This window comes from Palaemon carinicauda, chromosome 22 (assembly GCF_036898095.1).
Source record: "Palaemon carinicauda isolate YSFRI2023 chromosome 22, ASM3689809v2, whole genome shotgun sequence".
Lineage (NCBI taxonomy): Eukaryota > Metazoa > Arthropoda > Malacostraca > Decapoda > Palaemonidae > Palaemon > Palaemon carinicauda.
The window spans coordinates 111,951,849-111,965,933 of NC_090746.1; the positions used below are offsets into that span (position 1 = coordinate 111,951,849).

The 14,085-nt window shown below is 50.1% G+C and overlaps 1 protein-coding gene across 6 annotated transcripts in view; it reads left to right on the forward strand.

Moving 5' to 3' along the window:
* LOC137616684 (F-BAR domain only protein 2) overlaps positions 1-14,085 on the forward strand; it is a 184,766-nt gene that overhangs the window by 37,288 nt on the left and 133,393 nt on the right. For all 6 annotated transcript variants that reach the window (XM_068346631.1, XM_068346632.1, XM_068346636.1 and 3 more), the window contains exon 6: positions 8,054-8,249. In XM_068346631.1, the coding sequence (XP_068202732.1) occupies positions 8,054-8,249 (196 nt within the window). The remainder of the gene's footprint in view (positions 1-8,053; positions 8,250-14,085) is intronic.

Here is a 14,085-nt window from a genome sequence, read left to right on the forward strand (position 1 = left end):
GTGTCTTGTCCAGTAAGCGGTAATTCTTGGCCAAGTCCCGTAAGGTTGAAGCTACACTGAACGCACCAACCGTTGAGATAGAGATTCAACTTGGGCGACAAAGTAGTGACAACGCGATACACGACCACACTAGAAATACCACCACCCAACTTGGCAAATTCAGCATTCAAAGCTTTCCTTTTTGAGCAAATATGTCATTATTTGATGGACAATTCTGTAGTCTGAGCTGAACAGACTGAGAACGTATTTTGTGGGTATTCAACAGCAGCAGCCATTATACACTAGTCATATGTCTGAAATATTTAGTTTGTCATAAGTCTTTAGGAGAGATAGAATAACTGGCTCTTCTATTAATTTGTTATTCCTGTTTTGTGGGTATGCGGTAGCTGCAATTGTTATACCCTGGTTATATTTTTTATTCTGGTGGGTTGCACAATGGAACACCTCTATTGCAGACTACATTTGCTAAGGAGCAACTGCAATTCTCCTGGGAAGGGGAGGATGGGTAAGCATCTTGGCAAAAATTAATTAGATGTTCCTGGTTTGACACTGCCAACATCAGATAGGTTTTCATAGTTTTAGCAACAGTTTCCTTTCAAGCCATAACTTGCCAAGGCTGTAATAGCTTCTACATTTCTTGATAAACCATTAGGCTGTTATTGGAGTCTCCTTCCTCTGTCCCATACGAGACCAGGAAGGATGACACATCTCGGGAAGATGAGAGTGAGTATCCCTATTTTAATGGACAAAAGGTTTGTATACAAGTAGGAAAAAATAGATTTTTTTAAAGTGATATGTATTTTTTGCAGCTATACAAACCTTTCAATTAAATTTTCCACTTCAACCACCCCTCTTAGTATTGAGCCTGAAGACAGAAGTGGTTATTCTGGGACAAGTGGGTGGGCAGGGCTTCCCCTCGTAATACTGTACTTGTCTTTACCTGTCAACCTTATTGATGTTTCAATGACGGTTTCAACACCACTGAAGACATGTCCCTATTTTAAAGGAGTCAAGTTTATGTAGCTAGAAAAATCCAAATTGATTTTAATGTTTTTAATTTTTCAATATTAAACTTAGCCGGTGATCATATAAGCTGTCAGCTCTGCTGCCCGACAGAAAAACCTAAGGACAAAATACGCCAGCGATCGCTATATAGGTAGGGGGTGTACATCAACAGCGCCATCTGTCGAGCAGGTACTCAAGTACTCCAAGTAAACACAGAATCAATTTTCTCTCTGTCGTGCCACCGGCAAGACCTACTAAATACGCTGTTGCTTACTGGATTGATTTTCACAGTTTTGGTGAAGTACTCTTTTCTAGTTATTAGCTTTCGCTTTGCAGAGGTTATCTTCAATACTTCCTTGCATTCTTTGATTGAATTTTGGATTATTTGTTGACGACTTGGATAGATTTTGAATTCCCCCTTTGACTAATTCAAGATGTCTGACCCTTCTCAAGTCCCCAAATACAGAAAGTGTAGTGCTAGGGACTGTTCAAGGCGTCTTCCGAAGGCCTCTATCGATCCTCACACCATTTGTTCCAATTGTCGGGGTAAATCCTGTCAATGGGAAGATCGATGTGAGGAATGCGTTGGGCTTTCGGAATGCGATTTTCTCGAATTCCTTAAATATTCACGTAGGCTAGAGAGAGATAGAGTCAGGAGGAGTTCATCTCGCTCAGTTGATTTTTCCTCTCCCCATGCCCCACAACCTATTCCTTCCCCTGTAGTGGTTGCTCCTGATCCCCCTTCTAGCACTCAACCTTCGATGGCAGATATGATGCGTGCCATCCAGGCTCTGGGTGAGAGAGTCGAGTCATTGCGAGTGACCGCAATCAACTCATGGCAGACGTCAGGGAGTTGAAGGGTAAAAGTGCAGTGGGAAGTGAAGTGAGTGGTAGTGCTGTGAAAAGTGTTAGTGTTGTGCATGAGGGTGCGTCTGTTCGTGCCTGTCGTCCTCCCAGTCCGGGACCTCTTGCAAGCTCCCAAGCCCAGGGGAGAAGCAATGTCGTACGACCAAAGGGTTCGACAGGCTTTAATCAGCGGACAGACGTTCCCTCCGTGGTTTCGGACGTATCTTTCCAAGATCGACCCACCCACAAGAAGACGAGAGAGCCCGTTCATTCCTCGTCTGCGGAAGAAGTTTCACGCCAGAAACGATGGACCAAGGTCTCACGGCCTCTCAAACGCAAGGTCCCTTCCGAGCAAGTCCAACGGCCCAGGTGTAGCCACTGGGTCAGTTCGGACTCGCTGCAGTCTTCAGATGACTGCACACCTCCTAAGAGAGGCAAAGTGGTACCGCAACAGGCAGTAACACCGTCTGTTGCCGCACCTGCTGCTGTAGACCCTAAGTGGTCTTTGCTACAGTCTATGCAGACGCAGTTAGCATCTTTTATGCAGGAGTATCGTGCGGAGAAGGTTGACGCTGCACCCGTTAGCCTACAACCAACCACGGTTGTGCGTCCAGCAGACGCTGAGGCTACCTTCTCCCGCACTACAGCTGTGAGAGTTCCACCACCCATGCGCAGTGTACCCTGCCAGCCGCACGTTGACGTTCACCGACGCACGGAACCCTCCGTTGACGTTCGCGAGCTACCACAACAACAGGAGGGTGGAGTTAAGTTGCTTTGTTGTGACGCTGTACGTCAACCTCCGCAACCCACTGTGGTTACCGCTACTCGCCCGCAGCAGACTACACAGTCAGGAGTAGAAGCTTTGCGTCCCCACACAGCTTTGGTTGTTGCCAGCTCACAGACTGAACAACAGTTCCATGACGTTGCGTCCAGTGCAGTCACGCATGCACCCGTGCTGCCGGACTCAGCCGCCCAGCTGATTCCTACTCCTTTGCCGCTTCCTCCTCAACATTCAGACGATGGGCTCTCTGATGATGACGACGCTGCACATCTTGACGACCCGCACTCGGACATCGACGAACCCAAGACCACGCCTCCCTCCTTGGACTTTAGGAAAGTGCTTGCACTGTTCAAGGATTTATATCCTGATCAGTTTGTGTCTGCAGCACCACGCTCTCCTCCCTCTGAGTTCGCTTTAGGCACGCAGTCTGCCGCACCTGCCTTTACGAAGCTCGTCCTCGCCCGCTCGTCCAAGAGAGCTTTGAGAGTGCTGGGAGATTGGTTGCAGTCCAAAAAGCAACTTGGGAAGACAGCTTTCATGTTTCCCCCTGCCAAGCTTGCTTCCAGATCTAGCGTCTGGTATGCCACGGGAGAAGTTCTCGGCTTGGGAGTTCCTGCCTCTGCCCAGGGCGACTTCTCAAGTCTTGTAGACTCTCCCAGCAGGCTGGCCATGAGACGCTCCAAGATTTGTTGGACTCCTTCGGATTTGGACCATCTGATGAAAGGAGTATTCAGAGCGTTCGAAGTTTTTAACTCTTTGGACTGGTGTTTGGGAGCGTTGAGCAGGAAGACCTCCCCTTCTGACAAGGAAACTTCCATGCTCATAATGTCCTGCATGGACAAAGCCATAAGGGACGGTTCTAGTGAGCTTGCGGCTTCTTTCGTTTCCGGGGTCCTCAAGAAACGGGATCACCTTTGCTCCTTCTTGTCAGCTGGAGTAACCCCATGTCAAAGGTCGGAGCTTATGTTTGCTCCTCTCTCGAAGTGCCTCTTCCCTGAGGAGTTGATCAAGGAGATTGCTGCCTCCTTGATTCAGAAAGACACTCATGACCTGGTTGCGTCATCCGCACGCAAAGCCACCCCTTTGCCATCTGTGTCTAGGCCCAGGATGGATACTCCAGCGTCAAGGTTCATTCCGCCCTTTCGTGGCAGAGCCTCCAGCAGAGGAGGTGCTCGTGCCGAAGGTCAACGTGGGAGCAAGAAGAAAGGTTCCAAGTCCTTTAGGGGCAGAGTCTGACTGCCACCTTCTTCAGACAGCAGTGGGAGCCAGGCTCAAGAACTACTGGCAGGCCTGGGAGAACAGGGGCGCAGACGCACAATCTGTGAAGTTACTCAGAGAGGGGTACAAGATTCCATTCTTGCGCAAACCCCCTCTAGCAACAACTCCCATCGACCTCTCTCCCAGGTACAGAGAGGAGGACGAGAGACTAGCTTTGCAGCAGGAGGTGTCTCTCTTACTTCAAAAGGGAGCGGTAGTCAAAGTCCGGGACCATCAATCCCCGGGCTTCTACAACCGTCTCTTCTTAGTCGTGAAGAAGACAGGAGGGTGGAGACCGGTGCTAGACGTCAGTGCTCTGAATGTCTTTGTCACAAAGCAGACGTTCGCCATGGAGACGACAAAGTCGGTTCTAGCATCGGTCAGGAAGGAAGACTGGATGGTCTCTTTAGACCTCAAGGACGCTTACTTTCACGTCCCCATCCACCCAGATTCCCAACCTTTTCTAAGGTTCGTTTACGGGAAGGTTGTATACCAATTTCAAGCCCTGTGCTTTGGCCTAAGCACGGCACCTCTTGTTTTTACGAAACTGATGAGGAATATTGCCAAATTCCTGCATTTAGCAGACATCAGAGCCTCCCTCTATTTAGACGACTGGCTTCTAAGAGCTTCGTCAAGTCGTCGCTGTCTGGAGAATCTAAAGTGGACTCTGGATCTGACCAAGGAATTGGGTCTCCTGGTCAATATGGAAAAGTCCCAACTCGTCCCATCCCAAACTATAGTGTACCTAGGAATGGAGATTCAGAGTCAAGCTTTTCGGGCTTTTCCATCGGCCCCCAGAATCAGTCAAGCCCAAGAATGCATCCAGAACATGCTAAAGAAGGACCGATGTTCAGTCAGACAGTGGATGAGTCTGATAGGGACGCTTTCATCACTGGACCAGTTCATTGCGTTAGGGAGGCTGCACCTCCGACCCCTTCAATTTCACCTACCTGTTCACTGGAGAAAGGACAAGACGCTAGAAGCGGTCTCGATCCCTATTTCCGAGAAGATGAAGTCTTCACTGACTTGGTGGAAGGAGAACATTCACCTCAGAGAGGGTCTGCCACTGGCTGTTCAGACCCCCAACCACGTTCTCTTCTCGGACGCATCGGACACGGGCTGGGGTGCGACATTAGACGGTCGGGAATGCTCGGGCACGTGGAACGCGGATCAGAGAACGTTACATATCAACTGCAAGGAGCTACTGGCAGTTCATCTGGCCTTGAGAAGCTTCAAGTCTCTCCTTCTAGGCAAGGTGGTGGAGGTGAACTCCGACAACACCACAGCCTTGGCGTACATCTCCAAGCAAGGAGGGACTCATTCGATGACGTTATACGAGATCGCAAGGGACCTCCTCACCTGGTCAAGAGATCTAAACCTATCTCTAGTAACGAGGTTCATTCAAGGCAACATGAATGTCATGGCAGACCGCCTCAGCCGGAAGGGCCAGATCATCCCAACAGAGTGGACCCTTCACATGAATGTATGCAAGAGACTATGGGCCTTGTGGGGCCAACCTACCATAGATCTATTTGCAACCTCGATGACCAAGAGGCTCCCAATTTATTGCTCGCCGATCCCGGACCCAGCAGCAGTTCATATAGATGCCTTCCTTATGGATTGGTCCCATCTAGACCTTTATGCATTCCCCCCGTTCAAGATTGTCAACAGAGTACTGCAGAAGTTCGCCTCTCACGAAGGGACACGGTTGACGTTGGTTGCTCCCCTCTGGCCCGCGAGAGAATGGTTCACCGAGGTACTGCAATGGCTAGTGGACGTTCCCAGAACGCTTCCTCTAAGAGTGGACCTTCTGCGTCAGCCACACGTAAAGAAGGTACACCCAAGCCTCCACGCTCTTCGTCTGACTGCCTTCAGACTATCGAAAGACTCTCGAGAGCTAGAGGCTTTTCGAAGGAGGCAGCCAGAGCGATTGCTAGAGCAAGGAGGACATCCACTCTTAAAGTCTACCAGTCGAAGTGGGAAGTCTTCCGAAGCTGGTGCAAGTCGGTATCAGTATCCTCAACCAGTACCTCTGTAACTCGGATAGCTGACTTCCTTTTATATCTAAGGAAGGAAAGATCTCTTTCAGCTCCCACGATCAAGGGTTACAGAAGCATGTTGGCAGCAGTCTTCCGTCACAGAGGCTTAGATCTTTCCAACAACAAAGATCTACAGGACCTCCTTAAGTCTTTTGAGACCTCGAAGGAGCGTCGTTTGGCCACACCAGGTTGGAATTTAGACGTGGTACTAAGATTCCTTATGTCAGAAAGGTTCGAGCCACTACAATCAGCCTCCTTTAAAGATCTCACTTTGAAGACTTTTCCTCGTCTGCTTAGCAACAGCTAAAAGAGTCAGTGAGATACACGCCTTCAGCAGGAACATCGGATTTTCATCTGAAACGGCTACATGTTCCTTGCAGCTTTGTTTTCTAGCCAAAAACGAACTTCCTTCTCGTCCTTGGCCTAAATCATTCGACATTCCAAGCCTTTCTAATTTGGTCGGAAATGAACGAGAAAGAGTCTTATGCCCTGTTAGAGCTCTTAAGTACTATTTGAGACGAACTAAATCTTTACGAGGGCAGTCAGAAGCTTTATGGTGCGCTATTAAGAAACCTTCTTTACCCATGTCGAAGAATGCAGTTTCATATTATATCAGACTTTTGATTCGAGAAGCTCATTCCCATCTGAATGAGGCAGACCATGCTTTGCTGAAGGTAAGGACACATGAAGTTAGAGCTGTCGCAACTTCAGTGGCCTTCAAACAAAACAGATCTCTGCAGAGTATAATGGACGCAACCTATTGGAGAAGCAAGTCAGTGTTCGCGTCATTTTATCTTAAAGATGTCCAGTCTCTTTACGAGAACTGCTACACCCTGGGACCATTCGTAGCAGCGAGTGCAGTAGTTGGTGAGGGCTCAACCACTACATTCCCCTAATCCCATAACCTTTTTAATCTTTCTCTTGAAATGTTTTTTATTGTTGTTTTTGGGTTGTCCGGAAGGCTAAGAAGCCTTTCGCATCCTGGTTGATTTGGCGGGTGGTCAAATTCTTTTCTTGAGAAGCGCCTAGATTAGAGGTTTTGATGAGGTCCTTTAGTATGGGTTGCAACCCTTCATACTTCAGCTCCTAGGAGTCGCTCAGCATCCTATGAGGATCGCGAGGCTCAGTAAGGAAGACGTACTTAAAAAGGCAGAGTAATTGTTCAAGTCGACTTCCTTACCAGGTACTTATTTATTTTATGTTTGTTATTTTGAATAACTGCTAAAATGAAATACAAAATACTTAGCTCTTAAATGTAAACATATAATGCTGGTCTCTACCCACCCCCCTGGGTGTGAATCAGCTTATATGATCACCGGCTAAGTTTAATATTGAAAAATGTTATTTTCATTAGTAAAATAAATTTTTGAATATACTTACCCGGTGATCATATATTAAAGGACCCTCCCTTCCTCCCCAATAGAGACCCAGTGGACCGAGGAGAAAATTGGTTCTGTGTTTACTTGGAGTACTTGAGTACCTGCTCGACAGATGGCGCTGTTGATGTACACCCCCTACCTGTATAGCGATCGCTGGCGTATTTTGTCCTTAGGTTTTTCTGTCGGGCAGCAGAGCTGACAGCTTATATGATCACCGGGTAAGTATATTCAAAAATTTATTTTACTAATGAAAATAACATTTTTCCTTTGTGACAAAATGTTTCTAAGTACTCCTACTGAAAGAATAGCCATGGCTAGCACTAGCAAGTTCTATACAATTGTATATTGACAACTCTGTTTTCTTTATGACTCGGTGTTCTTTCTCTGACAAAAGTTCATTGACCTTTGAGGTAGGTACTGTGTTTAGGTACTTGATGAGATTCGGGCATATATAAGATGGAATTTTTCAAAATTTTGATAATCAAGTTTTTCATACTCAGCCATATAATCCTGCTCATAATGTCAAGGCTACTAAAAGAATGAACCAAATTGACCGTCAGTAACTGGTGGATTTTTTTTTCCACATAGGCAGGGTGCATGCTTATAGCTGTTCTTAATTTCATTTGGAGAACCTTTGTGTGAGAAAATTTAATTGCAAATGAGAAGATTACTATAAGTAATGGGTTTGTTTGAATAGATTGTTTATTTGTATTATTGTGTTTTTATCATCTTTATTTTTGTTTCAGAAATTTCAGACTGTAGAGGAAGCACACCTGGCTCAAATGTTGCAGTTTGTACAAACTTATATAAATTTACTCCAAAGTAATCATGAAGCCATGGGACAGATTCACCAGGATCTGCTAAATCAGTACTCCCAGTTTTCTATTGAGAGACTTCTTGATCAGTTTGCTCTTTCCAAGCACACAGGTCTTGAAAAGCCAAGTAAGTTTGCAGCTTATAGGGCCTGTTAAGTAAAACTATTATTGTAAAACTAAGAAATAAAAGAATTTTTCTTGCCAGATCCATGCTGCCCATGTTTATAATATTTTGAATTAAAGGCCAAATGAGAATATGTGCCTGTCAGAAGTTTAAGTGAACTTTCTTAGGAAGTATAGAAAGTGGATGAATGTTAACTATGACTTTTTTTATATTTAGAAATTAAGGAATGACATTGTGAAAAATGGCCATTTTAAACATCTGACTTACCTGGTAGTTATATATATAGCTTAGTCCCTGACGTCACGGCACAATTTAAAAACTCGCGGCCATCGCCGATTGGGTAGTCAGGTGGCTGTCTGCTAAAGGTGATGAATGCCAGAGTTGATGGGAGAAGAACAAGAGGAAGGCCAAGGTTTGGCTGGATGGATGGAGTGAAGGAAGCTCTGGGTGATAGGAGGATAGATGTGAGAGAGGCAAGAGAGCTTGCTAGAAATAGGAATGAATGGCTAGCGATTGTGACGCAGTTCCGGTAGGCCCTGCCGCTTCCTCCGGTGCCTTGGATGACCGCGGAGGTAGCAGCAGTAGGGGATTCAGTGTTATGAAGCTTCATCTGTGGCGGATAATGGGGGAGGGTGGACTGTGGCACCCCTAGCAGTACCAGCCGAACTCGGTTGAGTCCCTTGTCAGGCTGGGAGGAACGTAGAGAGGAGAGGTCCTCCTTTTCTGTTTCATTTGTTTGATGTCGGCTACCCCCCAAAATTGGGGGAAGTGCCTTGGTATATGTATGTATGTATATTTGTTCCAACACAGAGTACTTACCTAGAACTACTTTCTTAGGAGTTACTGGTAACTCTTTCCCAACCGACCAGAATTTTGTGTAGTTTACCCTATTCCCATTTTCTATGGGGTGACCTCAGGCGGAGTGAGGCGACCCGGGGTCGGAGAGCGTGCTAGCTCAGGTCGTGCTCCTCAGTTAGTTTCTGGTCGCGACGTGATTCACATCTCGCCGCGCTCTCTCTTACCCAGTGCGACCCTTTGTGTCCACCACATGGTCCCCGTGTCCTTATCCTTACCCTTTCCTCTGTGTCTCTCTGTCTCTTGGTGTGTTAGTGTTTCGTTATGGAGCATCCCCGCCGTTGCCCTGGGCCTGTGGCCGGTAAGTCTTGTGGGGCTTTCCTCTCGAAGCCCGAGGTTGACCCCCACTCGCTGTGTTCGTCATGTAGGGACAAGGTATGCTCCCCTACCACCACGTGCTCGGAGTGCGAGTCCTGAGGCGAGATCCAGTGGGTCCTTTATGGAACAAAGAAGAAGGCGGTGGCCAAGAAGTCGCCCAAGAAAGCTAACGTGTCTTCTTCTTTGGTGTCTCCAGATGCCTCGTCGGAACGTGGCTCCCTTCCATCTTCCCCTACCCAGAGTAGGGGATGAGGTAAGTCCGTTGCGGGGAAGCGGCCCATTGCCCTTCCCCAGGAGTCTGAATTGTCTGTGGGGAAAGTTTCTGGTGTGATACAGGCATGTGAGGTGCCTGAGGGAGGTGCGGGAGTGTGTGTGGGAGACGAGGTCCTGGTGCCCGCAGGGCCCGTCTCTACTGAAGACCCTATGTGGGGGAAGTCGGGTACTACCTCTTCCCCAGCGTCTTGGGTATGTGTTTCAGGTGCTTCGGCCGCCGGGGGGGACGCCGAGAAAGGTAGTTAGTCTAATTTGGACCCCGCCGTTTGGGATCCCCCTAGGACGCCCTTCAGGTCACCCTTCAGGCTAGAGGAGGAGTTTGATCATTGGTTCGCCCGTAAGAAGGTGCCTCGGTCTCCCCCGGCGCCCTCGTCAATGCTCCCGTCCGTCTTTCTTCAGCCCGCGGCACCAGAAATTCGACATGGAGTTCCCCCTGCTGAGTTGGACGTCTCAGGCGATTCGGCTGATTCCCTCTCCTCCTCGTCATCCTCCTCGTCCTCGGATTCATCGTCATCGGAGGACGAAACCAAGTCCACGAAGAGGAAGTGGGAGAGGTCCCAGAAAAAGAAGAAGTCCCGCTCCCGTTCCAGACAAAATAAGAAAGAGTCCAGACCATCCAAGAAGAAGGCTAAAAGGAGTAAGTCGAAAGATTGGGTGAACATCACGGTGCCCCGGAGCGAGCTGTTTAAGGTCACCACAGCCGCGGCCGCTTCCGGTTGGCTCCCTAGAGCCTCATCTTCACCGTCTCGCCCCTCCTTCTCCGCCTACGGACCAGAACCCCGTCAAGGGAGGTCTATCCAAGCCCCCCGTGACGCACCTAAGTCCACGAAGGCCTCCGGTACATCTACTCTGCGGAGAGAGGTGCTCCACCAGATGGAAGGCGTGGCTCCAGCCGCGGGCACCTTGGCTGACTTCATTAAGCACCAAGGGTGCCCGACGGCCCGGGATAACCCCACGGACACGAGAAACCCCGCAGGGCAAGGTAATCCCATGACGGATACCTTCGCCCCTGCGGGTCCGCTCGTGACACAGGCAGTCCCGTCCAACGTTACCCCCCCCCCCCCACCGTCACCCCCCCCCCCACCGTCACCCCCCCCCCCCCCACCGTCACCGAAGATACTCGTGCGGAGGGACTGGTGACGGAGGCCCTGGTAGAAGGAGGAGAGTGCTCATCGGATGACATCTCCTCCTATCGAAAAGTGTTGGCCCTCATAAGACGGCACCATCGGCTGGATGAACCCAAGCCCGCCACGGAACAGACCTGGCTCTCCGGACTCAGCAGGCTGGTGGAGAATCCAGTGCAACAGAAGCCCTCCTTAGCTCTACCCTTAGCTCCTGACGTCAAGCTGGGTATGGAGCATATAGACAAATTCTTGGCCGGCCTGGCAGACGCCCCTAGGAGTCAAAGTTCCTCGAAGCTGCTCCCTGGGCTAAGGATGCAGAAGAGATTCTACGTGCCAGAAGGTCGTCATGGAGGGCCCCGCGCAGTGGAGACAGCCATTGCCACGTTGAACCAGGGTGCCGCTGAAGACAGAGCGTTCACGGCCCCGGTGTGTTTTTCCCCTTCGGAGACCTCCATGATGGAGGACATGGCCCAAGACTTGGTTTACGTGTCCTCCTGGTTAGACTGGTGGGCCTGCACGTTGGTAGGCTTTCAGTCTTCACATGATCTGTCCCTCCCAGAGAACCAAGCCTTATTGAAAGAGCTGATTAGCTCAGGGGGCAAAGCCTTAAAGTTTTTATCGTACCAATCTCTCTCCCAGGCCACCAATTGGGTCCTGAGGAAAAGGGATACAGTCCTCAGCAAATTAGTGAGGAAACTCCCTGACCGGGAGGCGAGAAAGTTGAGGAATACCTCGGTCTGGGACGAGTCAATCTTCCCCCTCAAGATAGTGGAAGAGACGATGGAGAGGGTGAGGAAAATGAAAGACGTGGGAGAGCATAGACCTCCCCCCATGAGACGCCCACCACACAGGAGACCCTCCGTGGACGTCCTTCACCCTTCCCGTTCATCCCCTGCCCATCCTAGAAGAGAGGCTTCTTCGGATCCTTGGCTGCAAGCAACACAGTCCCCCCCCCCCCCCGTAGAGGTATCACGACACCTCAGTCAAACTTTAGACCGTCCTTCGGAAACTCAAGGAGAGGTCGGTCCGGCCGCTTCTCCAGTCCTCCAGAAGGAGATAGGAGGCGAGGCCCCCTACTCCTACAGGAGCCTCAAGTAGGGGATGCCTCAAACACTCTTGGCAAGCATGGCGGGATTACGGTGCGGATCCCTGGACAGTGACAATCCTGAGGGAAGGTTACAGACTACCCTTCCTAGCAGAACCTCCCCCTCTCATTCCAGCCCTTCAGGCCGAGTGGTTGATACCCAAGGACTCCTTGAAACGGGCGGCGTTGCAAGAGCAGGTGTCGTCCATGATCTCCAAGGGAGCGTTGGAACCAGTCGAAGATCCCGGCCCGGGGTTCTACAGCAGGCTCTTGTGGAGAAGGCGACAGGGGGGTGGAGGCCAGTAATAGACCTGTCGGCCCTCAACAAGTTTGTGGCGAAAACCGACTTCAAGATGGACACTGCGAGGACAGTGTTGGCCGCCTTGAGGGAAGGGGACTTCATGATATCCCTGGATCTCAAGGACGCCTACTTTCAAATCCCCGTTCACCCCTCCAGCAGGAAGCTCCTCAGGATAAAGTGGGATACCCAAGTCCTGCAATTCAAGACCCTTTGCTTTGGACTGTCGACGGCCCCTCAGGTGTTTACAAGAGTTTTCACGATGGTCTCCGTATGGGCACACGAGCAGGGCATCCTTCTGATCCGATACCTAGGCGATTGGTTGCTTCTTTCAGCCTCAAGGGAAGAACTTAAGGAGCAGGGCGCGAAGTTGCTCCGTCTCTGCAAGGAGTTGGTTATCACAATCAACTTAGAAAAGTCCCAATTGAGTTCCACTACCAGGGTGACCTACTTAAGGATGGTCCTGGACACCCGACTAGTGAGAGCCTTCCCCTCATTGGAGAGGTTGGAAAACCTGGAGCGAGTTCTGCAACCCTTCCTGATGGACCAAGCCAGGAGGGCCAAGGATTGGCAGAGGTTGCTGGGCCACCTAGTGTCGTTGGAAAAGTTAGTGCCACAAGGGAGACTCAAACTCCGGGCAGTGCAATGGAACCTGAAGGAACACTGGACCCAAGGAAGAAATCCCCACAAGGTGGTTCCGGTCTCCCCAGAAGCGAAGGTGGTCTTGCAGTGGTGGCACGACAGGACGAACACCGAGAAGGGGATGCCCTTTGCACCCGACCCTCCGGAAGTGCTATTGTTTACGGATGCATCGAAGGAAGGTTGGGGAGCTCACTTACTGGACAAGTCAACAAAAGGAAAATGGTCGCGCGAGGAAGCAACGCGGCACATAAACGTTCTAGAGATGATGGTTGTGCTGAGGGCGAGTCAGGAATTCGTTCACCTCCTCCGGGGGAACACAGTGGCGTTAATGTGCGACAACGCCACGGTAGTAGCCTACGTAAAGAAGAAAGGGAGTCTAAAGTCGAAGGAGCTATGCGCATTATCGACAGAACTACTGGAATGGGCTGCAGAAGAAGGGATCGAATTCACAGCAAGGTTCATTCCAGGAAAGAAGAGCGTCCTGGCAGACGGCCTCAGCAGAGTAGGCCAGGTGATAGGGTCAGAGTGGACTCTACACCCGGGAATAGCTCGGTCAGTCATACTGAAGTGGGGTTCTCCGGTAGTGGACCTTTTCGCCACAGGTCTGAACGCCCAGCTTCCCGTGTTCTGTTCTCCAGTCCCAGATCCGTCAGCGGCGTTCGAGGACGCCTTCCAACACCCCTGGGACGGCCTCGATGTGTACGCCTTCCCCCCCTTCGGGATGATAAGGCAAGTCCTCAACAGAGTAAGAGCAACAGCCAACCTCCGGATGACTTTGGTGGCACCTTGGTGGCTGGAGAGGGAGTGGTTCGCAGACCTAAAAGAACTGGCCCTTCTTCCTCGTTGGCCGCTCCCGGACAGGCCAGACCTCCGTCAGCCCCACTTCCAAAGGTTTCACGAAAACCCTCGGTCTCTCCGCCTTCACGCGTGGAGGTTATCGAGCGGCTACTGAAGAAAGATGGATACTCATCGAGGACCGCGGCGAGGATGTCGGGTTACTTAAGGCGTTCCTCAATCGCAGTCTACCAGGCAAAATGGGCAGTCTTCTCAAAATAGTGCACTTCCCGGGATATCAAACCTTTGGGGGCTTTGATCCACGACATAGCGGACTTCCTGGTGTACTTCAGAGACGATGTGGGCTCTTCCATCCCAGCCATAAAAGGAGTACGGGCAGCATTAGGTCAAGTCTTCCTCCTAAAGGGCATTGATTTGGGAGCCTCCCGACACATCTCGATGCTCATCAGG